A 23,768-nucleotide genomic window follows, 5' to 3' on the forward strand; every position below is an offset into this window, starting at 1 on the left:
AAATCGGGCCAGTAGTTCCTAAAATTAGCGCGTTCAAACAAACAAACTCTTCAGCTTTATAATATTAGTATAGATAAAAAAAAGAATTATCCAATTTAGTTTAGCTATTCAGAGTATAGCATACTTCAAATAAAAACAAATAAATTATAACTGTTTAGAAATTATAATATCATTTAATTAAAATGTTAATAGTCATCATTAATCATGAGAAAAATATTTAAATTATCTATATGTACTTAACTACATAATATAAAGCAAAGTCGCTTCCCGCGTCTGTCCCTATGTCTGCATGTATGTATGCTTACATCTTTAAAACTACGCAACGGATTATGATTCGATTTTAATAGATAGGGTGATTCAAGAGGAAGGTTTATGTGTCAGAGTTGTAAAGATTTATCGGGCGAAGCCGGGGCGGACCGCTAGTAACTAATAATTATAAAGCCGATTAATTTATTGAACGAGCCCTCCTTATTTTTTTATTGTGTTAAATAGTCCATTTATTGATGTATGCAAGCTATATAACATTACTAACAGACTGTTATGAATGAAGCACGCATAAAAATGGCTAAAACGGAAAAGAATATTTGTATGTATGATGTTTCTTGACCAGTCCATGCGGACGAAGTCGCGGGTGGTCGCTAGTTGGGTTTTAACTGGTTATGGCCAAAAGTAAAATAACAAATTTTGATTATATATCTACATAATAATATGTATATCTTTGCCGCGGTCACTCTTTAGATGGGTGACTGCAAACTGCGGCGTTTAAAACCTGTCCTAGTTAGGATAAAAGTCGTGAAGTATGTCAAAGGTCTTTTCGGGATTGAACAACTTTGACACTATATTGACCATTAACCATCCGATAAAAAACATCGTCAGTAATTTAGGTACATAGATATTCTATTTCAGGCGGAAAACTTTGAAAGCGACAGTGATTTATTATTGTTTTGAAACATAGTTTATCGTGAAATAAACTCTTTGACTTTTTGACTCGTATATAAGGCCGGTGAGATGTTGTCCCCGGTTAGTACAAGCAAGATGTTGGCGGGAACCGTGTGTCTGTTCGCGCTTGCCGCGCTCGCGGCATCGACACCGTAAGTTGACATTTAGATTTTTAAATTTTTTCCCGCCCTTTTTTACAGTAGTGCGGGCCTCGTTTCGTAAATTGTGTAATACAGTCGTCTGTATCATCTTTACTTTGTCATGTTAGCTTTACTAACTGACAAAATAAAGGTATTTTTACTAGTATTTGTATTTGGTAAATGTATAATTTAAAAATCTTATTTTGAATGAAAGTCTTGGTTTAGTAGCACTTCATTAAAATTAAAGCTTTTCGTAATTTGTGTTTACTGAGAAAACTATATACGCTAACTACTTGCATAATGCTAGCCAAGGGCGTCAATGAGAGGGATAACACTTTGAGTCCACCAAGCAAAAATATATGAAACCTTAATATGTGTAGGGATTCATCTCGACATTTTCTTTTACTAGTGGTGTATGCATTATTATGAAGTGTTGGCCACTTGTATAAAAGGCGAATGCAAAAAATCTGTGAACTTGCTTTCCTTAGTATGTGTTATTTAGGGTCTTAAGGTTATTTCTTGTGACCGGTGTCGCCTAACGCTTGAAATTCGGCTGTTCTATTTTTTTTTCGTCGTACGTAGGTAAATGATACTGTCGCTATATGAATTCAAATTATGTTAAAACTAGTTCCATAATTATTCGTTCCCACGTTATTTTTATTAGTACCTAAATAGACAAAATAGCATAATATACATAAATTTCAAGAAAAATGTTGCTTTGTTTCGCAGATTGAAACAACATGTCAAAGATTTTCGGCTAGAAATAACAACCTTCTTTCAAATGTTGAAAACTGAAAGTTTTAGCTGAATAATGGATAATATCAGCATAGGTATCTAGCTATCTACCAAGAAAGTTTTTCTGCGCATAGACCGCGATAGAATTCTATAACTGACTGCATCCAGTGACCTTTACCTATAGTAGATATAGCTCATCAATTTAGTAAACTGAAACAGCCTTGTATGCAAGATTCTCGAGTGGATGAACTATACAAAATTAGAGGTGTTCATAATAAAGTAGCTGTATCAAACAGGCAACCGTCAGCTACATAAGGTTCACTGATATTCTGAGTCGCCCATAGCCAGTTGCGCTCACCGGTCGGTAAACGATCTGTGGGTTAAGCAACCCTTGGCGCGGTCATTCCATACATGGGTGACCGCATAGTGGTATTTGAACTGGGCGTCTCCGTGCTTCGGAGGGCACGTTAAAAGTCGGTCTCGGTTGTTATCTACTACGATAACAGTCGTTAAGCCATGTCAAAGGCCTTCGGGCGGCTTAAACAACTTTGACACCAGGTTGACCACTAACCATACGATAAGAAGAAGACTGATATTCTAAATACTAACCCCCGGTGTCTGAGGTACATTTAGCGGTAGTTTATCTATTCAATAGCGTTAAAACTCATAAAAAAACGCTATTGAATAGATAAGCTACCGCTAAATGTACCTCAGAAACCGGGCATAATGTTGTATATCTTCGCCGCCCGTGAACCTTGCATACAAGACTCTGAGTTGTCGGACCACAGTAGGTAGATGAATAAACTTTTCGTCTTACTTTGCACTAGACTATTGAAAAGTTATATTAAGGGTTGCGTTTGTCAGAGTTTTTCGCAATTGAATAGGTAGGTTTATTAGGTCGGGGAAAATCTTTTCGCATTATAGTATGTATGATCTACACAAAAAAGCTCGATATTTGGGTACCTCACGAGCTCACCGAAAGAAACCTACTGAACCGTGTAGGTACTCATTTGTGATTCTTGAAACCAAAGAGATTTTATTACAAGTTCATACATAAGTACTATAATGCGAAAAGACTTTTTCCCCGACCTGATATTACATTCATGGTTGCGTTTCACGGCGTTTTTCGCAATTACCTATATTTTTTTTTTAGTAGTAGCGGTGTCAGTAGAAGCTTAAGTTCAAGTTTGTGGGGTCACTAACCTCGTATTCCTGCCCCAACCCCTTTTTTCGAGATAGCTTTCAATGGACTGTATCCCCGGTTTCTGAGACACATTTAGCGGTAGTTTATCTACTCAAACTGTCATTGCTATATGAGTTTAAACGCTATTGAATAGATAAACTACCGCTAAATGTACTCAGAAACCGAGCTATAGATCGCTATGTTAGATAAAATACTTTTACGTCTACGTCCATACAATCTAAATATAAACATAAATATCACCTTTTCTCACCCTCTGACCGTTCTAAACTTAGATTAAGTTTAATTACATAAATATGTAGGGATATTATTATTTTATAGGTAAAAACAGCTGATAGTTTTTTTATAATAATTTTAAGTCAACAGCCGGTTCTACACGTGCTGTAAAAAAATACAGTAGTTTAGAGCTCGTGGCTAAGTAACAGCCGCGCGGATCGATCTCTCGGGTTAAGTAACGCTTGTCAAGGTTGGTCAGTGGATGGATGATCATCTATACTAATATAATAAAGCTGAAGAGTTTGTTTGTTTGTTTGATTGTTTGATTGTTTGTTTGTTTGTTTGTTTGTTTGAACGCGCTAATCTCAGGAACTACTGGTCCGATTTGAAAATTTCTTTCAGTGTTAGATAGCCCATTCATCGAGGAAGGCTATAGGCTATATAACATCACGCTACGGTCATTAGGAGCGGAGTAGCAACGAAAAATGTTACAAAAACGGGGAAAATTTTGACCCATTCTCTTTTATGTGACGCAAGCGAAGTTGCGCGGGTCAGCTAGTTATTAATAAAACCGATTTCCTCCTTGTTCCGGAAGGCTCGTTAAATTGTGGACCCCGGCTATCATTTTCAAAGATCCTTGACTGCCGACTTACGACTAGTTGTGGCCAGAAAGTCTGATAACCAGTCTTACCGAGGGGTACCGTGTTATACCCCAGGTAATTGGGTTGTGGAGGTCTGAAAGGCAGTCGCTGCATGTAAAATACTGGTATTCAGCTGCATCCGGTGAGACTGGAAGCCGTCTTTAACGTATTTGGAATAAAAGCTAGACTGATTTATAAAGTTAAAGTCCCGGAATGTAAAACTGAAATCTTCGCTCGTGTATTGATAAACCTTTGAAATAAGGATATCTAAAAACAGTGTTAGTTGTTTATAAAACATTGTTGTTCAAAATATTTTGTTTATGTATTATTATCTTGTTTGAACTTGACCCCAGATAGCTTTACATTGCTAGACTATTATTATTACGTAAAGGTCGCTCTGATTTCAACTCGATGGCTGTTGTTTCAAAGATCTTTGACAGCCGTTAACAATAGTCAGAAGCTTAACAACCAGTCTTATTTAAGGGTATCGTATTTTAACCCAGGTAACTGTGTTGTGGAGGTCAGATAGACAGTCACTCCGTGTATAATACTAGTACTCAGCTGCATCCGGTGAGACTGGAAGCCGACTTTAAAATAGTTGGAAGAAAGGCTAGAATGATATATTCATCTTGTCATACTTGACCTACAAGGCTACGCTGATGATAAGTAGGTCTAGGCTCAAATCGACTAAATTACAACGGCTTCCAAGATATAAAGATGACCTATTTCCCGTCTTCCTTGAGCAATTACTATCTAACTATGATAGTTATGTTCTGAGAAACAGCGTCATAGTCAATTTGCATCAATGTTTCTTAGTAGACAATTCCGCAAATTAACGTCGGAACCAATTAATCATTCGCTTAAAAGATCGCCATTGTCGTAATCTTTTAATTGGACAATTTTGTGACTAGTTTCTAAATTTATATCTATAGGTAGTGTATTTACATAGCTTGTGTATATATATTGACTGCTTTTATATTAAAACTAAATAAACATAATTATAATATACTTTTATGAATACGTTTATTACAATATTAGTTTAATAGCTCAAAACTAAAAGTTTTTGTCTTCATACAAAATAGTTATCGATGCCGGCAGCTGTAATCGATTGATAATATTAATTCTATTGATCAGATTTAAAATAAAAGATAAAAGAATCATAATCCATATATTTTTATTAAATATAGATAAGGTTGATAAAACTTTCCTCATTTAAGGAATAATTTTATACGTGTTACTGTATTTCGTTTTACAAGTATTTGATGTGTCCTAATGTTACAAGTGTCAAATTAGTTAAAATGGAACGCAAGTATATTCATTTGACAGAAATATGTTGCCAAATAATGAATGCCATTTTATTTAGGGAAAAATTATTGACGCGTTATAGTTCTAGTTACTTGTCACATATAAGGGTTTTATTGATAACTATATACAATGGATATTAAAGTGCAATCAGGTTTAAAGAACATCTTTTTCAGTTTCCAGTAAGAATTAAAGTCGCAGATATATAATTGAGTGCATCGAATTTCGTTTCTTAAATTGGCTAATAGCTTCCTTATTACACTAATAGTGATTGTTAATTTTCAAAAACTTAAATCATGGACCGCAGTAGCGTTTTCGATCTAAAGCAGCACTATAGTCATAATATGGTTGTTATTAAATTAAATAAACATTAAAATTTTCTCGGCAGTTCCAAATTTCAGTACTGGTATCCCACAACATGTTGCTAAATGTCAAATTGATAATTCCTTGAATTCGCAATTTTTAAAAATAATTTTATCTTTAACTATAGTTATAATGTTATCAGATAACTGAGTAAATAGTTATATAATATAGTTTATCTATTGCTCTAACTGAAGGTCACACGTGGATTAATTTATGCATTAATACGACTAACCATTTTGTGCGTGCAGTGATTTGTGATTATTTCTGTGTTATTATAACCAATATTTGATCGATATCGTTGTTCAAATATTCTAATAAGCTTCCAAGTTGCATTTAAAGTTGTTTTTGTGTCAAAACGCGGGTAAATAATTGTAAGTATAGATAATATTTTTATCTTTTTTTTGAGGTTGCGAACTTCCGGAAATTTATTTCTAACTTTTTTTAAAGAGATTATGTGATATAGTCTTACTAAAATCTACACACTAAAGTTTGATCAACAAAACTGATATAATCCTTTTGTTACTATATAATTTAAAATATGAACCTGTTATTTATTGTGCTTTATTAAGTTTAATTAAAATACTAGTGATCCACCTGACTTACCCTGGTTCAAACAGTTATTTTACAAAAAAAAATCCTTTATAACTTTTACACTTATTCCTTCCTCTTGAATCACATTAGCTATTAACTACATCAAAATCCATTGTGTCGTTTAAAAAACCTTAGTATTAGAGAATTACTTTATTGCAACATAGCATAGCCTGGAGTTTTTTAATTAATGCCTACACACTTATCTCCCATTGCATGGGAATAGCGTTGCCAGGTCGCCAAACCTAATAGCCGGACAGACCAGCCAGTTTGGCCGAACATTTGGTTTAAAAAGCCGGGCACCCTATATTATTGAGGATTTTGTCTTACGGTTCGGTTGACGACTCGCCGACGCTCGGCGGCAGTGCTTCGCTTGTTTGCGAAATGTAAAAAGCCTAACAAAAGCCGGACAAGACGGACAACGTTTATTTTAGCCGGACATGCAATCAAAAAGCCTTAGTATGTTTGTCTTTATCCGGACGCCTGGCAACGCTACATGGGAATGATATTTTACCATTTTATTTATTTATTTTATTTTAAACTTCATATACATGTGTATATAGGCGGACTTAATGCCAAAGGCATTATCTACCAGTCTACCTTAGGGTGATGCAGAGATTGAAAGAAGTAGGTGTTTAAAAAAATAAAATGAAATAAATTAATTTCATGACTGTTTCTTCAGGGCAATGCCGGTGTACGACACGATCATTGTTGGCATGGGAGCGGCCGGATGCACCGCTGCCTCGGTCCTCTGTAGAGCAGGCAAGAATGTCCTGGCTCTTGAAGCCCAGAACAGAGTCGGGGGAAGGGTCAATACTGTGCCTTTTGGTAACGGTGTTGTGGAACTTGGTGCTGAATGGTGAGTAACTATAATAATGTAGTTGAGTTTTATAGTCGCATTTAGAAACAATTTAGAGGAGCTCGTGGCTTAGTTAACCAGTGCGGTTCGATCTCTGAGGTTAAGCTACGCTTGCCAAAGTAGTTCAGTAGATGGGTGACCATCTTATACGTATCGAGTACCTCCATGTTTCGGAAGGCACGTTAAATTGTGAGTCCTGGCTGTCATATTCAGAGATATTTGGCATTCGTTAACTGTAGTCTGAAGTTTGAAAGTCTTAGAACCAGTTTTACTGACGACTTTTTACGTACCCTCCGAAGCACGGAGACGCCCAGTTCAAATAGCACTATGCGGTCACGCATCTATGGAGTAACCGCGCCAAGGGTTGCTTAACCCACCGATCGTTTACCGACCGGTGAGCGCAACTAGTGACATGCAGAAAATACATTAAATTATAAGCGATCTTCGTAAGTTCTATCAATATGCATTGCTGAGGTCGGTCAACGGATGGGTGACTATATTATACATACTGAGTTCTTTTCTCTCTTCTCTTCCGTGTTTCGCAAGGTATGGAGGAATTCAAAGCACTAAAGGGTATCATGCGAAACCCAGGTAAATGTCTTGTGGAGGTTCAATAGACAGTCGCTCCATGTAAAATACTGGTATTCAGCTGCATCCGGTGAGACTGGAAGCCGACTCAAACATGGGTAGGAAAGCTATGCTGCTGATACATGCTAAAATTATATACACATTTTTATAGTTGTTTTTATATATTTGCCGTCATTTTGTTCAGCAAAAAGGAGGAAATCAGTCATGCCCGGTTTCTAAGGTACATTTAGCGGTAGTTTATCTATTAAACTGTTATATAAGCTTCTATTAAATAGATAAACTGCCGCTAAATGTACATCAGAAGTTAGCTACATAGCCGTAAAGCTTTTAACCTGTTTCAGGATCCACGGCGAGCGCCCCAGCCGAGTCTACGACCTAGCCATCGCAAATAATGTCAGTATTTTACCACAAGACATTTCGTTTCAAGCATTCCGATCAGACGGGTCAGTAGCAGATGCTGACCTTATAAATGAACTTATCAACTATGGTCTGGAAATGGTAGATAACCCACCCCCTAACCCGGAGCCACTTGGAAAGTTTTTGACTAGGAAGTAAGTAGAAACTTTTAATTTTAAATCTATACTAATATTATAAAGTCTATACTATAATATTATAGAGCTGAAGTTTGTTTGTTTGTTTGAACGCGACAATTTTAGAAACTACTGGTGCGAATTGAAAACTTATTTTACTGTTGGATAGCACATTTATTAAGGAAGGCTATAGGCTATATATCATCACACTACGACCAATAGGGGCAGAGTAGCAATAAAAAATGTTACAAAAACGGGGAAAATTATGACCCATTCTCTCTTATGTGTGTGACGCAAGCGAAGTTGCGCGGGTCAGCAAGTCTATACTAATCTATACTAATATAAAGCTGAAGGGTTTGTTTGTTTGTTTGTTTGACCGCGATAATTTTAGGAACTACTGGTCCGATTTGAAAAATTCTTTCAGTGTTAGGTAGTCCATTTATCGAAAAAGGCTTTAGGCTATCATCACGCTACGACCAATAGGAGCAGAGTACCAGTAAAAAATGTTACAAAAACGGGGAAAATTATGACCTATTCTCTCTTATGTGATGCAAGCGAAGTTGCGCTAGTCAGTTATGCATATAAATCGTACTCTTGAATCTCTATTAAAAAAAAACTGCATCAAAATCTGTTGCGTAGTTTTAAAGATGTAAGCACACATACATACAGACATAAAGACAGACGCGGGAAGCGACTTTGCTTTATACTTTGTAGTGATTATTTTGTATATTTCAGAATTACCGAATACATACAAGAAAAACACCCGGCGTTGCTCAACGATACGGATTTCGTTTCTCAATTCATGGAGTTCATGGATTTGATCATAGACAATTATGAATCATCAAATAATTGGAACGAGGTGACAACTCATAGCAAATTTGAAGATCTGGAGGGAAATCTACACTTAAGTTGGCATAAGAATGGATATAAAACATTCTTTGAAATTCTTTTGGTGAGTACTACTTTCTTCCATACTAATATTATAAATGCGAAAGTAACTCTGTCTGTCTGTTACTCAATCACGCCTAAACTACTGAACCAATTTGCATGAAATTTGGTATGTACATTGGTGTGTGAGTAATTTATGTTTCATTATTTACAGAACACTTACAACAACGGCCCTGGTTTCCCAACCCTGGACCTCAAATTTGAGAAGGTGGTGACTAAGATCACGTACCCTCAGGACCCACATGATGACGTCACAGTGTCGTGTAAAGACGGCACTGTGTATAGAGCGAGGAACGTCATCGTTACTGTGTCACTCGGAGTGCTTAAGGAAAGGTAATTATAGTTGCGTGGCGTGTGCGTGACGTGTGCGTGTCAAAGGCGTGACGCATGCCTGAGTAAGGCAGAAGAACGATGGTATAGCCAAGACGCGTGACGATTGCGTGGCGATGACGTGACTAATGCGTGATGACAGCGTGATTTAAGAGTGATAATAGCATGAGAGTGTTGTGTAGTGCGTGCGAATTGGCTGAATGTTGCGTTGTTGATGCTTGACGACAGCGTGATTTAGAGTGATAATATTAAAACAACGACGCGTTAGTGTTTGGTGCGTGACGCTTGCGTGGCGCTTGCGTATCAACTGCGCGATGCGCGTGAGAGCGTAGGAGAAGTAGTGCATGTTGCGTGGGATGTGCGTGTAGCTTGCGTGTCAGGTGCGAGGCAAGTGACTGTTGGTTACAAGAAAGTCATCATCAGCGTGTCAGTAGATATATAAACGTCATTTTTAACTGCGTGGCGTGTGCGTGACGTATGCGGGACGGCTGCGTTACTTTTGCGTTCCGACTGCGTGGGAAGTGATTGACGACAGTAGAAGAACGACTGGTTAGTATATGGTGCGTGACGTATGCGTGGCAACTGCGTGATAAAAGCGTGATTATAGGAGGACATCTTCGTGTTTAATGTTACGCCAGACGTATGCGCAGCGGTTGCGTGGGAATAGTATTAAATGTTCATGATAGCGGCCTGTATAAAGTATGTTTAGCGATTGCGTGACGTAAATGTTGCGTGAATATTGCGTTGTAGGTGCGTGGTTGCGTGGGAAGTGTCTAATATTTTCAGGGTGGTTGTAAGAAGTATGTACTGTCTGCGTGGTGATTGCGTGATAATTACGTGGTTGGTATAATAGAATACGGGAATTAACGCGAACACGCATTTTACCTTAAAATGCCTAACGTTTCGGCGCAGGTTGCACTCGCCGTGGTCGCAGGCTGACTGGAGCAGCGTTAATTCCCGTATTCTATTATACATTAAACATGCAACGCGAGAGTTTAAAAGTTATAATTGCGTGGTTGTTTTAAATAAGAATTACTGCTTTATAATACTTTTGTAAGACTTTTTAACAGTGTTTTCTATTGGCAATTGAAATTTTCATCGCTGCAGTATTTTTGAAAACAATGGGTGCGATTCCCTCAAATAAATGCATTTTTTTATTTATTTTTGATAAAACTATTTTTTATACATTAAGAAAATTAAACTTTCATTTGTGCTATATAATGACGATGAAAGGGTCGAGGTTCGAGTCCTCGATATGTAATTCGAAAGTCACTTTTGTGGTTTGAGTGTAAAGTCTCGGGTTCGATCCCCGTCTTAAAGAATAGTGTAATCTCCCAATTAAATTAAATTAGCACTAGTATTGTAAACACCTAAATATGTGTAAAACACCACTACCCATAAATTGTTCTACAAAAAAAAAATACAGAAAAAAATATTTTTTCAGTCACGCAACACTATTCTCTCCAGTGTTGCCACAGTCAAAAATAACAGCCATAGATAATATATCAATAGGTTTAATCGGGAAAGTTGTACTTTTATTCCCTTATAACTGGTGGGGGTCGCCCAAGGGAGATTCGTTTTATTTTATATGGAAAGGGGATGATTTAAAAGGTTTAGAAAATGATTGGACTAGTAGTATAGTAGGAATTACTATTCCTATGGGAAATAGAAACGCAATGACTGTATGGACCTGCAAGGATACGGCTAGATTGGTTAGTTTTTCTATATAAATGTATTATTTTCTATAATTTAAAAAGGTTTTTTTTATGCGAGAACAGTGTTTCTTCACTTATTGAAGTCTGTGGACCCCCAAATATATGCTCAGTGACCCCACAGACTATAGTTTAAGAAACACTGACTAACCCCCGGTTTCTGAGGCACATTTAGCGGTAGTTTATCTAGTCAAACTGTTTTTTATATGAGCTTAAACGCTATCTAATATATAAAATTCTCGCGTCACAGTTTTCGTTGCCATACTCCTCCGAAACGGCTTGACCGCTTGTCATGAAATTTTGTGAGCATATTGAGTAGGTCTGAGAAACGGCTAACATCTATTTTTCATAGCCCTAAGTTACACTTTTTTTATTTACCTCTACGGCAAGACAACGCTTGCTTCGTCAACTAATTGAATAGATAAACTACCGCTAAATGTACCTCAGAAACCGGGGGTTAGAGCATAATGCTTAGCTTAGGTATGCTTAAAAGGGGGCATCCCTTATCGTAATGACTGAAATTCGGACTTGAAGCCTTTTTTTCCTCAATTAGTGGCTGCCCGCGACTTCGCCCGCGTGGTTTGTGACTTAAGACAGTTTTCATACAAACTTTCATCCCCTATTTTATTCCTTTGGGGGTAGAATTGATCAAAATCCTTTCTAAGCGGATGTCTACGTCATAACATCTACCTGTATGCCAAATTTCAGCTCGATCCGCTATAGATTATCGGAATTTGGTCAAGACATACGACTTTTCCCCCCCCCCCCCCACTACCCCCTCCGAAGGTCAATTATATCAATCGGTTTGTAGGCAAAATTATCCTCAAACCTGACCCGCGCAACTTCGCTTGCGTCACATAAGAGAGAATGGGTCGAATTTTTCCCATTTTCGTAACATTTTTTTCTGGTACTCTGCTCCTATTGGTCGTAGCGTGATGATATATAGCCTATAGCCTTCCTCGATAAATAGGCTATCTAACACTGAAATAATTTTTCAAATCGGACCAGTATTTCTTGAGTTTAGCTGAAACAAACAAACTCTTCAGCTTTATAATATAAGTATAGATTTACAACATTTGTTCTAGACACGCGACCCTTTTCACCCCCCCACTACTCCCTCCGAAGGTCGAAGCGATAGATGTTATATCAATTGGTGTAGTAGGCAAAATTATCCTCAATTTCGACCATATTTGGTGGGATCCTGTGGCCTATCACGCCTTTATTTGGAAACGGATAGACAGACAAACCGTTTCTCATGAAGATAGATGGCTGTTAACCGTAGATGGGGTCACAGTACCTATGGGGTCTAGTACCAGTCTGACACTTTGGACGTGTGGGGATGCCACCCGATTGGTCAGTATTTTTTCTCGCTTACGGGCAAAATTCTAAATTTTTGGGTGTATTATTATTTATTTATATATTGGTTTAAAAGATAAATTTGAAAAATCTTGCAAATACATGCAAGTATAACACTTGCATGTATTTGCAAGATTTTTCAAAATTGGTTTTTGCATTTTTTTCACTGGCTGTGCATTACTGCAAACGCTTAAGAAAGAAGCAAGTTTAAAACGACCGAGATAAAACGAATGTCAAAATAGTATAATACTAGCTTTAACCCGTGACGTCGTCCGCGGGAAAACTTTTGCCGGGGAACATCAGGATGAAAGCTACCAAATTGTATGAAAATCTGCGGGGCTATCACGTATCTCAGTTGACAACCATTTGAAAGCCGCTATGCTCTCCATTGTTTTCTCCCTTGGAATATAGTGATTAACACGTTACGTCAAAGCAGCAATGTACTGAATAGTGACCATAGATTTGACGTATGCTAGCTGTCAACTGAGATACGTGATAAGCCCGCTGGTCAGTAGTATTTGCGTGAAAGAGTTACAAACATCCGTATTTGCTCACAAATTCTCGCATTTATAATATTAGTATGAAGAAACCTTAGTGGCCATATCCTATAACCTTATATCCACACTAATATTATAAATGCGAAAGTAACTCTGTCTGTCTGTTACTCAATCACGCCTAAATTACTGAACCGATTTGCATGAAATTTGGTATGGAGATATTTTGATACCCGAGAAAGGACATAGGCTACTTTTTACCCCGGGAAAATGACGCAATCCCATGGGAAAATTCAGTTAGCGGACGAAGTCACGGGTGAAAGCTAGTAGAAAATATTTCTTTCTAGACATACTACTCTATTCTCTCCGCAATTACCTACGGCAAAGGTGGAATCTATCAACGTGATATCAATTGGGGTCGTTGGCAAAACGCTTCTGAATTTTGACCCCATATTTTGGGACCCCAAAATGGCTTTCCATGCGTTCTTGTGGAAGGAAGAGGATAGAAAAAAAGTACCATATGAGGATAGATGGACTCTACAAATAGATGGGGCTTGTGTAACCATGGGTTCGAATACCACGCTTAGCTTATGGACAAACGGGGAGGCAACGAGATTGGTTAGTATTGCATGTAAAGCTGGCATACCGGCTTATCGGCTTGGGGCTTGAACAACTTTGACACTAGGTTGACCACTAACCATATGATAAGAGGAAGGGAAAACGGCTTCCACGACCCATATTTCTAAAGTTTACTAAATGACTTGCGAAAACGGCATCCACAACTTTTCTTTCATGAATGTTTAAATACATTTTAACGGTGCATTTTGCATAAATACTTATCATTATTATTCATTTTATTGTAAAATGCACGTAATTATATAAGAGCATGTAATTGGGTACATATTTATTTCATTCAGGTAAAAACGTTATAATAAATATAATAAATACATTTAACCCGTTAATGTCCCACTGCTGGACAAGGGTCTCCTCCCGTAATGAGGGAGGGGTTAGGCCTTGAGTCCAACACGCTGGCCAAGTGTGCGTTGGGGACTTTGCATGCCCTCAATAAAATCAAAAGGTTGCATGATGAAAATCATTATTATATATTTTGGGTAAAAATATGTGTTAAGTCAACAAAATATAGCATGATCAAAATAATCTCCAATTTTTTTGGGTAAAATGTGATATGGCAACACTAGTATTGTCTATGGGCGTTATTTGACTGCGGCTACACATCTGGTGATTAATAAAAATCATCTTTTTCTGTATTTTTTAAAATTAAATGCAATTTTAAATTAAGTATTTTGAAACCCTCTTATTCATAATAATATAAGTTATGAAAGGCTTATAAAGAGTTTTGTTTCTTTTATCAGATATTTCTCGTGTAAAAAATCTCCTGAAATTTTCAGATACACAACAATGTTTTGTCCACCCCTTCCTGAAAATAAAGCAGCCATTATAGATACAATTTCGATAGGGGTTGTTGATAAAATTGTATTTCTATTCCCTCATTCATGGTGGCCTAAAAACAGTTCAACATTTCACGCATTCGTTTGGCGCGATACGGAAAAAGAATTAATTCCTAAAGAGGATATTTGGTTAACTAAAATATTAGGTGTTAGTTTACCAATGGGTTCAGAAAATACTATGACCGTTTGGACCAGTGGCCGCATGGCTAAAGTGGTAAATATCTGACACATGGCCTTTTGAGACGTTTTGACAGTTTAGAAAATGTTGCTACGTAAAAAAAAATTGACAGTTGCGATAATGTTGCTAGAAAAAAAACATTTGACAGTTGTAAAATGTTGCTAGTTAATAATTATATTTGTGTGGTAATTTGAAATGTTGCCAGGGTAAATAAAGAGGTGGGAATTCGACCGATTTTTGGTCTGTTCGTTATATTAATAAGTTTTAGTTAGAGTACAATATTTTAATAGTTTGGTAACGTTTTCTGAATTGTCAAGACGTTTATATACTAATAGCTATTGTTGATTTTTGCTTGTCGACAATTAACTCCATATTTATAACCACAGAATAACTAATACAAGAGGAAGGGGCATGTGGGCGTGTCACACGCCATATGAAGTATGTACATAGATACATACCCTAGTACTAACCTAATAGGTAGCCCATAGCCAGTTGCGCTCACCGGTCGGTAAACGATCTGTGGGTTAAGCAACCGTTGGCGCGGTCATTCTATAGATGGGTGACCGCATAGTGGTATTTCGACTGGGCGTCTCCGTGCTTCGGAGGGCACGTTAAAAATCGGTCCCGGTTGTTGTCTCCTTTTTTTTTTTTTTTTTTTTTTTTTTTTTTTTTTTTTTTTTTTTTTTTTTTTTTTTTTTTGCGTCAGGAAAATGCATTACTGCATGTCCCGCCCCAGGGAGGAAAGCGGGGGTCTGTCGGGCTCTCCCGCCGGCAAGGCGTTCCGGCTAACATGGGCATACCGACTAAAAACCTGACGGTGTTCCTTCTACAGTCACCATAACGTGGCCAGGACGCGGTACCTCCATTCGGATACTCCGCGTCCCAGCCGGTGACGGCCCGCTTTGGATGCGGGCCCTACTTCGAGCGGGGCCGGACTTGAGAATTGTCCCCCCCTAGCTCTCCACTTCACGGGGGTGCGCCAGGAACACACAGCGCACTCCCCACCTCTCGGACCTGTTCCCTGTCCAGGCGACGGAGCGTTCCGCCTCCGCCGCCCACAGGTCCGCGTCACGGGGGCCGGAGATCATCCCGGCGCCTACGACGCCCAGTGCGTCTTGCGCGGGAAGGGAGGGGAGCGTTGATTTCCCGCTCCCGTTCCGCCGCCTCTTTGAGGGAAATGACCTCTTCACAAAATGAGGCGACGGCCGACCACGCTGCCTCGCTCCCGACCATGGACAGAACCACAGCCGAGAGCGAGAGGTCGCTCCCGACCACCCCGGTCAGTTGACGGCGCTGCGACGACCACGCCTGGCAGTGTGCCAGCGTATGCAGCGCCGTATCGGGGCAGTCACCACAATGATGGCACCTGGGCGTCTGCTCACGGCCTATGCGACACAGGTACTTGCCGAAACAACCGTGTCCGGTCAAGACCTGTGTCAGCCGATATGTGAGCGCGCCGTGCCCTCTCTCCAGCCACTCCGTGACCGCCGGCCGCACGGCCTCGATGGTTACGAGGCCGGCGCTGGGGTCTTCCAGTCGTCGCTTCCACGCCGCCAGGACATCTTGGCGGAGCTCTGCTCTCCGCGCCTCGACTTCTTGAGGCGCTGGCAGTGAGCCTCCGCCTCGGGCCTCCTCGCGCCATGTATAGAGTGACGCGAGGGCCCCCGCGTCCAAGTCCCACGGCGGCGTTCCGGCCAGTAGGCACGCCACTTCAAAGGAGATCGTGCGGTAGCCTCTCACGGCCCTGACGGCCATCACCCGCTGCGGACGTCGCAGGGCGGCGATGTTTTTGGCCGACAGGGCATTGGCCCAGATGGGAGAGCCATATAGGGCCATTGACCGCACGATCCCGGCGTACAGCCGTCGGCAGGTGTTGTTTGGCCCCCCGAGGTTTGGCAGCAGGCGAGATAGTGCGCCCGCCGCACCTACGAGTTTGGGGGCCAGCCGACTGAAATGGGCTGTGAAGTCCCATCGGCCGTCGAGAGTCAGTCCGAGATACTTCATCGACGGTGCGATGCCGATGGTGACTCCGCCTACTATAATGCTGGATCCGGGTGGAGGGCGGCGTCGGGGCCCATGGAAAAATAGGGCCTCCGACTTTTCTAGTGCCACCTCCAGACCCAGCCGCCGGATGCGAGCGACGACTTGTGCGACCCCAGCTGTGGCCAGCACCTCCGCGTCGCGGTGCGTCTTCCCCCGGGCTGTTACCAACGTGTCGTCGGCATAGCAGAATATGCCGACGCCCGGCGGGAGCGCACCGCGCAGAACGAAATTATAGCCCACGTTCCACAGGAGAGGGCCTAGAACCGACCCCTGTGGAACCCCACACGTGACTACTTTTCGCGACCAACTGTTCTGACCCGGGTAGACGATCGATCTACCTTCTAGGTAAGCCCCGACAATGCGGCGGAGGTAGAGTGGCACTCTGTGATATTCCAGTGCCACCCGTATGCTGCTCCAGGGGAGGGTGTTGAAGGCGTTGGCGATGTCGAGTGACACCGCCAAGACGACCTCTCCCTGGGCTACTGCGTCCTCCGCCAGGGCCCTGACGCGTGCAATTGCGTCGATCGTGGAGCGCCCTTTGCGGAACCCAAATTGTTGGTCCGCTAGGTCCGGCCCAACACAACTTAGGTGTGCGACGAGGCGGTCTGCAAGGATGCGCTCAAAGAGCTTGCCCACCTCGTCCAGCAACACGATGGGCCGGTACGCGGACGGCGAGTCCGCGGGGCGCCCCTCCTTCTTCAGCAGGACGAGCTTCCCGGTCTTCCACGGTGCCGGGAACTCGCCCCTCTCTATGCACGCGTTGTAGAGCCCCAGTAGTCGGGGCTCGAGGGCCTCTCGAGCCAGGGGTTGTTGTCTCCTAAGATAACAGTCGTTAAGCCACGTCAAAGGCCTGTCAGGCGGCTTAAACAACTTTGACACTAGGTTGACCACTAACCATACGATAAGAAGAAGAAGAACCTAATAGATGACACTTAAAATATGGCTGGACATTTTAATTTGTAACCGTCGTTTATTACTTTTCACTAGCTGACCCGCGCAACTTCGCTTGCGTCACCGAAGAGAGAAATATATATGGGTCATAATTTTCCCCGTTTTTGTAATATTTTTCGTTGCTACTCCGCTCCTTATGGCCGTAGCGTGATGTTATATAGCCCATAGCCTTCCTCGATAAATGAACTATTTAACACTGAAAGAACCTAACAAATCGGACCAGTAGTTCCTCAGATTAGCGCGTTCAAACAAACAAACAAACTTGTCAGCTTTATAATATTAGTATAGATATTTCAGTGTGCGTTAAATGTCATCGGCTGAGTTTGGCGACAGCCATCTTCAATGAAATAGTATGACATGCCCTTTCCACTTATGTTAGTTATTCCGTGTTTATAACTGTGCTTGTATATAACAACTGGTACTGATTCTATGTATAGTAGTGTGCATATAAGGTCGGGGAAAAAGTCTTTTCGCATTATAGTATGTATGAACATGTAATAAAATCTTTTCTCTACACAAAAAGCTCGATATTTGGGTACCTCACGAGCTCACTGAAAGAAAATTAATGAACCGTGTACTCATTTGTGATTGTTGAAGCCAAAGAGATTTTGTTACAAGTTCATACATACTGTAATGCGAAAAGACTTTTTCCCATCCTAATATAAATCTATATATATGTAGGTGTGTTTGTATAATAGTACCTAGTATAATGCATGTAGTCGAGAATTGGTAAGCATTTTTCTTGCATGTCAAATATTTATTTATATGAAGTTGCCCGTGTAATGATATAATATAAGGGAAATTACGCTTTTTGTCTGTACTTAAGTATCGTCAAACAACTAGAACAATTGAATGCCTCCGTGGCGCAGTGGTTTAGGTCACCACGCCGATGCCATTGCGTCGGGAGGTCGTGAGTTCTATCCCACACGGAACTATTATTTGTGCGATCCACAAATAATTTTGGGTCTGGTTGTACTTTGTGTCCGTTGTTTGTATGTTTGTAAAAGTCCCCGCGACACAAGAGCAATTCATAGTGAGGGAGTTGTCTTTAAAAAAGTAAAAACAAACACTTTATCAAAAACTAGCTGACCCGCGCAACTTCGCTTGCGTCATATAAGAGAGAATGGATCAAAATTTTCCCCGTTCTTGTAACATTTTTTACTGCTACTCTGCTCCTGTTGGTCGTAGCGCGATGATATATAGCCTGTAGCCTTACTCGATAAATGGGCTATCTAACACTTAAAGAGTTTTTCAAATCGGACCTGTAGTTCCTGAAATTAGCGCGTTCAAACAAACAAACAAACAAACAAACTCTTTCGCTGTATAATATTAGTATAGATATCACGATATTTAGTTCCGCTTGTAAATAGCAGTGCGTGTGGAGGACTATTGCGCTTGGATCGCTCGATTGTTAGAACAGTCAACCGAGAGTCCTCTGCACTGTGTCTACGTTCAGTTTGATAACACCTACGCGTGTTCCAGTTGTTTGACGACACTTATACAGAAATTATTCAGTTGTTAAGGCTAGTATGTGTAAGTTCACGCATTTATAGCTTTTTGTGTCTAAATATAGGAACAAGCCGTAAGACAAATATTGAAAACTTGACGTCGCGGCGCTCATAACCAGTTGCGCTCACCAGTCGGTAAACGATCTGTGGGTTAAGCAACCGTTAGCGATGTCATTCTATAGATGCGTGACCGCATAGTGGTATTTCAACTGAGCGTCTCCGTGCATCGGAGGGCATGTAAAAAGTCGGTCACGGTTGTTGTGAATTTAGATAACAGTCGTATGGTTAGTGGTCAACCTAGTGTCAAAGTTGTTCAAGCCGCCCGAAAGGCCTTTGACATGGCTTAACGACTGTTATCTTAGTAGATAACAACCGAGTCCGACTTTTTACGTGCCCTCCGAAGCACAGAGACGACCAGCTCAAAATCACTATGTGGTCACCCATCTATAGAATGACCGCGCCATCGGTTGCTTAACCCGCGGATCGTTTACCGACCGGTGAGCGCAACTGGCCATGAGCGCCTAGTATCTAAAACTAGAAATGTAGGTTATGTCAAAGGTCTTTGGGCGGCTTAAACGACTTTGGATATTTTTCCAGTCGCAGTAGCTCGATTAAGACACAAAAAGTTAATTAGCGCGTACTAATACAATGTTCTTATGTTGATAAATATACAGAAAGGACGTAATACTAGGACAGTGTACAAATTAAGTATCTGGCATTTTGCTGTAAGCCGATTGCAGACCGAAAACTAAGCTATGCCTAGCTAGGCTAAACTAAGCTTGAAATATATACATAAACTAGCGGACCTGACAGACGTTGTCCTGTCTAATAAATTAAAAATTAATTAAAAGGACATTGTCCAGCGGACAAAATTGTGAATCTAAACCATTCTCAGATCCCCTTGAACACACACAAAAAATTTCATCAAAATCGGTCCAGTCGTTTAAAAGAAGTTCAGTGACATACACACTTACAGAAGAATTATATATATAAAGATAGACACACCAAAAGCTAAGCCAAAGCTCAGTCATTGCGTAGTACAACAAAGAACACTGGACAGCTCTGCCGAGGGGTGTGCGGGGTAGCGGGAGGGGCTTAGCTTAACTCGTGTCTCTGCGCATCGGCATACACAATATTTAGTCTTACGTCCCTTCTGTACTAACTTTTCTACAAATGTGTTGCCACATGTAAAAAAATTACCCGCATTTTAGGTGGAAACGTTGCCCGACGAAGTCGTAAAGAGGAAATGTATGGAACTTATAAGAAGATTCATGGGTAAAAATACTACTATACCAGAGCCTACGGATATGTTAAGGTTAGTATACTATTCCTTTCTAAAAAATGGCCAGACAATATTAGGTCGGAGAAAAAGTCTTTTCGCATTATAGTATGTATGAACTTGTAATACAATCTTTTCCCTACACAAAAATCAATATTTGGGTACCTCACGAGCTCACTGAGAGAAACCTAATGAACCGTGTACTCATTTGTGATTCTTGAAGCCAAAGAGATTTTATTACAAGTTCATACATACTATAATGCGATAAGACTTTTTCCCCGACCTAATATATCGATGGCAGTGAAAGCCGAGAGTTATAAATCGACGGTTCGAACCCAACGCAACACCAATGACTTTTCCAAGTGATGTGTGTATTAGAAATAATGAACACTTGTTATAATTGTGGAGGAAAACATCGTGATGTCAACCTAAAAATTTGTTTAATACATTTATTGAGGGCAAAGTCCCCAACCCGCATTTGGTCAGCGTGGTGGACTGAAGGCCTAACCCCTCCCTCATTACGGGAGGAGACCCTTGCCCAGCAGTAGGACATTGAGGTAAAATTTATTTATTTTATTTTTTTGTTATTTTCACAGGACAAACTGGTATTCGAATCCGTACACTCGGGGTAGTTACACATTTGATAATTTACAAACGCCTCTTCACCCTCACGCTCGGGCTACTTTAGCCGAGCCTTTGGTAGACAGCAGTGGGGCTCCAAGAGTCCTATTTGCGGGCGAAGCGACGGATAATACACACTTTTCAACGGTTCACGGCGCCTCTGACTCGGGCCATAGAGAAGCTTCGAGACTTTTACCTAAGGGCAAACTGTAAAATATCAACGATTTTTTGTATAATATAACCGTTTTATATTTCCACGGAATAACTAATACAGGAGGAAGGGACATGTGGGCGTGACGCGTCTGCTATATGAAGTACTAGCTGACCCGCGCAACTTCGCTTGCGTCACATAGAAGAGAATGGGTCATAATTTTCCCCGTTTTTGTAACATTTTTTACCGTTACTCTGCTCCTATTGGTCGTAGCGTGATGATATATAGCCTATAGCCTTCCTCCATAAATGGGCTATCTAACACTGAAAGAATTTTTCAAATCGGACCAGTAGATCCTGAGATTAGCGCTTTCAAACTAACAAACAAATTCTTCAGCTTTATAATATTAGTATAGATGTGTAGCTATACCTACCCTAGTACTAACCTAAGAGATGACACTAAAACCACGTAAATAGAAATTCAATATAAAGCACAAACGATCAGTGCAAAATACGACTCTAATGTCATTGAAATATGGCTGGTAATTTGAATTTGTAACCGTCGTTTATTCCTTTTCATATTTCATAGTTAAACGTCATCGGCCGAGTTTGGCGGCCATCTTTATTCAAATAGTATGACATGCTCTTTCCTCTTGCGTTAGTTATTCCGTGATTATAACCGTTATATATTTATAATCGCAATAATAATACAATAGTGTAATAACTCAAAATACATTGACTCAACTTCAACTACACTTAACACTAAAACCATACCGTAATTTTATTTTTTTAGTAACAGAACTATCTCTTCTATTTCATTTTTAAAACGCAAAGAGCATTTAGTTTTTATTTTATTTTAATAGAGAGTGACAAAAAAATTATTAGTCGATTCTGAACAAAATAGTATTTTGAGTTACACCACTATTTTATTATTAGTATGATATATTGCGATATTTGCGTATTCGCGTTTATTCCCGTATCCTATTAGCCACCTTTACACACACACTCTATTGCGCATGAAACAACAATCGCGCGAGTAAGGAGAAAGCAAAGAGCCGTCACCGCGCTCACCTCCCCGCGCCCGCGACCAACATCGCTCTCTCAGAGCGCGCTGCAAGCACTAGCGTTATACTGTACCATACTAGCAACGTGCGATACTGTGTGTGTGGAAAGGTGCCTAATGTGTATATACGTGACTGATTCAGCGTAGCAGGAAAGAAAGTCTTACCCTCTTATTCATAAATTATATGAAGTTATGAAAGGCTTATAAAGAGTTTTGTTTCTTTCACTCCTTAGCGAAATGAAAAAGAGAAAACATATTTTTGTAATGTTCTAACTAAAATAGGTTTATAGTGTGTTTATGAATAAGAGGGTTATATTAAACCAAGTAATTGCCAAGTAATACCTAAATATAAGCTGTAAAGGACAAATTTATATATATTTTTTACAATAAAGTAATGAAATAATACTGTTAGCACAATAACCAAAGAAAAGGCCATATTGCATTATAATTATAACATTTTTTAACGTATGCTCAGTTTTTTTTTTTTTTTTACACTATGGTTAGTCGTCAAATTTTTTTTTCTGTGGCGCGGTGGTTTAGGTCACCAAGCCACTACCATTGCGTCGGGAGGTAATGCGTATCGATACCCATACGAAACAATTATATGTACGATCCACAAATAATCGTTTCCAGTCTGGTTGTAAATTTGTAACTATGTTCATTGTTTGTATGTTTGTAAAAGTCCCCGCGGCACAAGAGCAATTCTTAGTGCGGGAGTTGTCTTGAAAAAAGAAAAGAAATGATGGTCCCGTTTTCCGATGGGTGGGGTCGAAAAGTCTTAAAATTCTCTGTTAAAAATTTCTTAGAGGTTGGTAGTAAAGAAGTAAGAAAAGACAGACTTGCAGGGCTTGATGTCAAGGACTATTACTCTTCAATCGATACTTTAAACAGTCAACCGAGAGACCTCTGCATTGTGTCTCCTGCTATGAATGTACGCACAAAACCGACATTTTCAGGTGGTTTAACTATAAAAGGACATATCTGAAAGATTTTAATTGTATAACTAAAATAGCATGTAGTTTATAAAGCCGGAATTTTTGAATTTTGAATCTTTGGTGCTTCTTTCTTACTTTTCGTATGGTTAGTGGACAACCTAGTGTCAAAATTGTTCAAAATCAAATCATTTAAGTATTCATTTAGGTCAAGTGCTGACACTTATGATAGTCAATGATACAGAGAGTGAATTTACTGCCAGTTCGGAAGGTAGGGCCAATGAGAAGAGCTGCCAACAAACTCCTGGCCACTCTTTTTAATCGCCAAATTCTTTTAACAATATTTATGCTGGTATAAAACATTGATGATGTAAGTTCAAGCCCGAAAGTCTTAGACGCCATATCCTAAAAAGCTACTTTTTCGTAATGTGTTATCTCTCTATATTATTGACGTCTTTATATCAAATACGTATGTATGTTATGTTCGTGGTGCTATATTATATACTTTGTAAGAATTATTAAAAAAAAACAAACTGTCATATTTTCCCGCCAAAAGTGTTTTTTTTTATTTAAAGGCTCGAGACCCAATAGTTTTTACGGAACTCGGAACAATTAAAAATTAAATTATCATG

The 23,768-nt window shown here is 39.8% G+C and overlaps 1 protein-coding gene across 4 annotated transcripts; it reads left to right on the forward strand.

Annotated features, from left to right (window-relative positions):
* Nucleotides 1–748: 748 nt before the first annotated feature.
* LOC142985590 (spermine oxidase-like) lies at nt 749–22,672 on the forward strand. Of its 4 annotated transcripts, none has more exons than XM_076133860.1 (8): nt 749–1,091; nt 6,808–6,984; nt 7,914–8,123; nt 8,838–9,054; nt 9,205–9,383; nt 10,825–11,092; nt 20,303–20,406; nt 20,967–22,672. In XM_076133860.1, the coding sequence occupies exons 1-8, from the start codon at nt 1,009–1,011 to the stop codon at nt 21,202–21,204; spliced, it is 1,476 nt and encodes a 491-aa protein (XP_075989975.1). In that variant the 5' UTR covers nt 749–1,008; the 3' UTR covers nt 21,205–22,672. The 4 variants fall into 4 exon arrangements, with proteins under 4 accessions (XP_075989975.1, XP_075989973.1, XP_075989974.1 ...); XM_076133858.1 differs by lacking the exon at nt 10,825–11,092 and adding an exon at nt 14,352–14,625 and having other exon boundaries at nt 756–1,091; XM_076133859.1 differs by lacking the exon at nt 10,825–11,092 and adding an exon at nt 13,290–13,560 and having other exon boundaries at nt 831–1,091.
* Nucleotides 22,673–23,768: the final 1,096 nt, after the last annotated feature.

The sequence above is a fragment of the Anticarsia gemmatalis genome, chromosome 30, assembly GCF_050436995.1.
Source record: "Anticarsia gemmatalis isolate Benzon Research Colony breed Stoneville strain chromosome 30, ilAntGemm2 primary, whole genome shotgun sequence".
NCBI classification, from domain to species: domain Eukaryota; kingdom Metazoa; phylum Arthropoda; class Insecta; order Lepidoptera; family Erebidae; genus Anticarsia; species Anticarsia gemmatalis.

Excerpts from the sequence above, each read along its gene's own strand:
- LOC142985590 (XM_076133858.1), top strand. The coding sequence starts at position 1,009 with ATGTTGTCCCCGGTTAGTACAAGCAAGATGTTGGCGGGAACCGTGTGT. Across the intron at positions 9,055-9,204 it reads CATTCTTTGAAATTCTTTTG|AACACTTACAACAACGGCCC; the intron begins GTGAGTACTACT and ends CATTATTTACAG. Across the intron at positions 20,407-20,966 it reads GAGCCTACGGATATGTTAAG|GACAAACTGGTATTCGAATC; the intron begins GTTAGTATACTA and ends TTATTTTCACAG.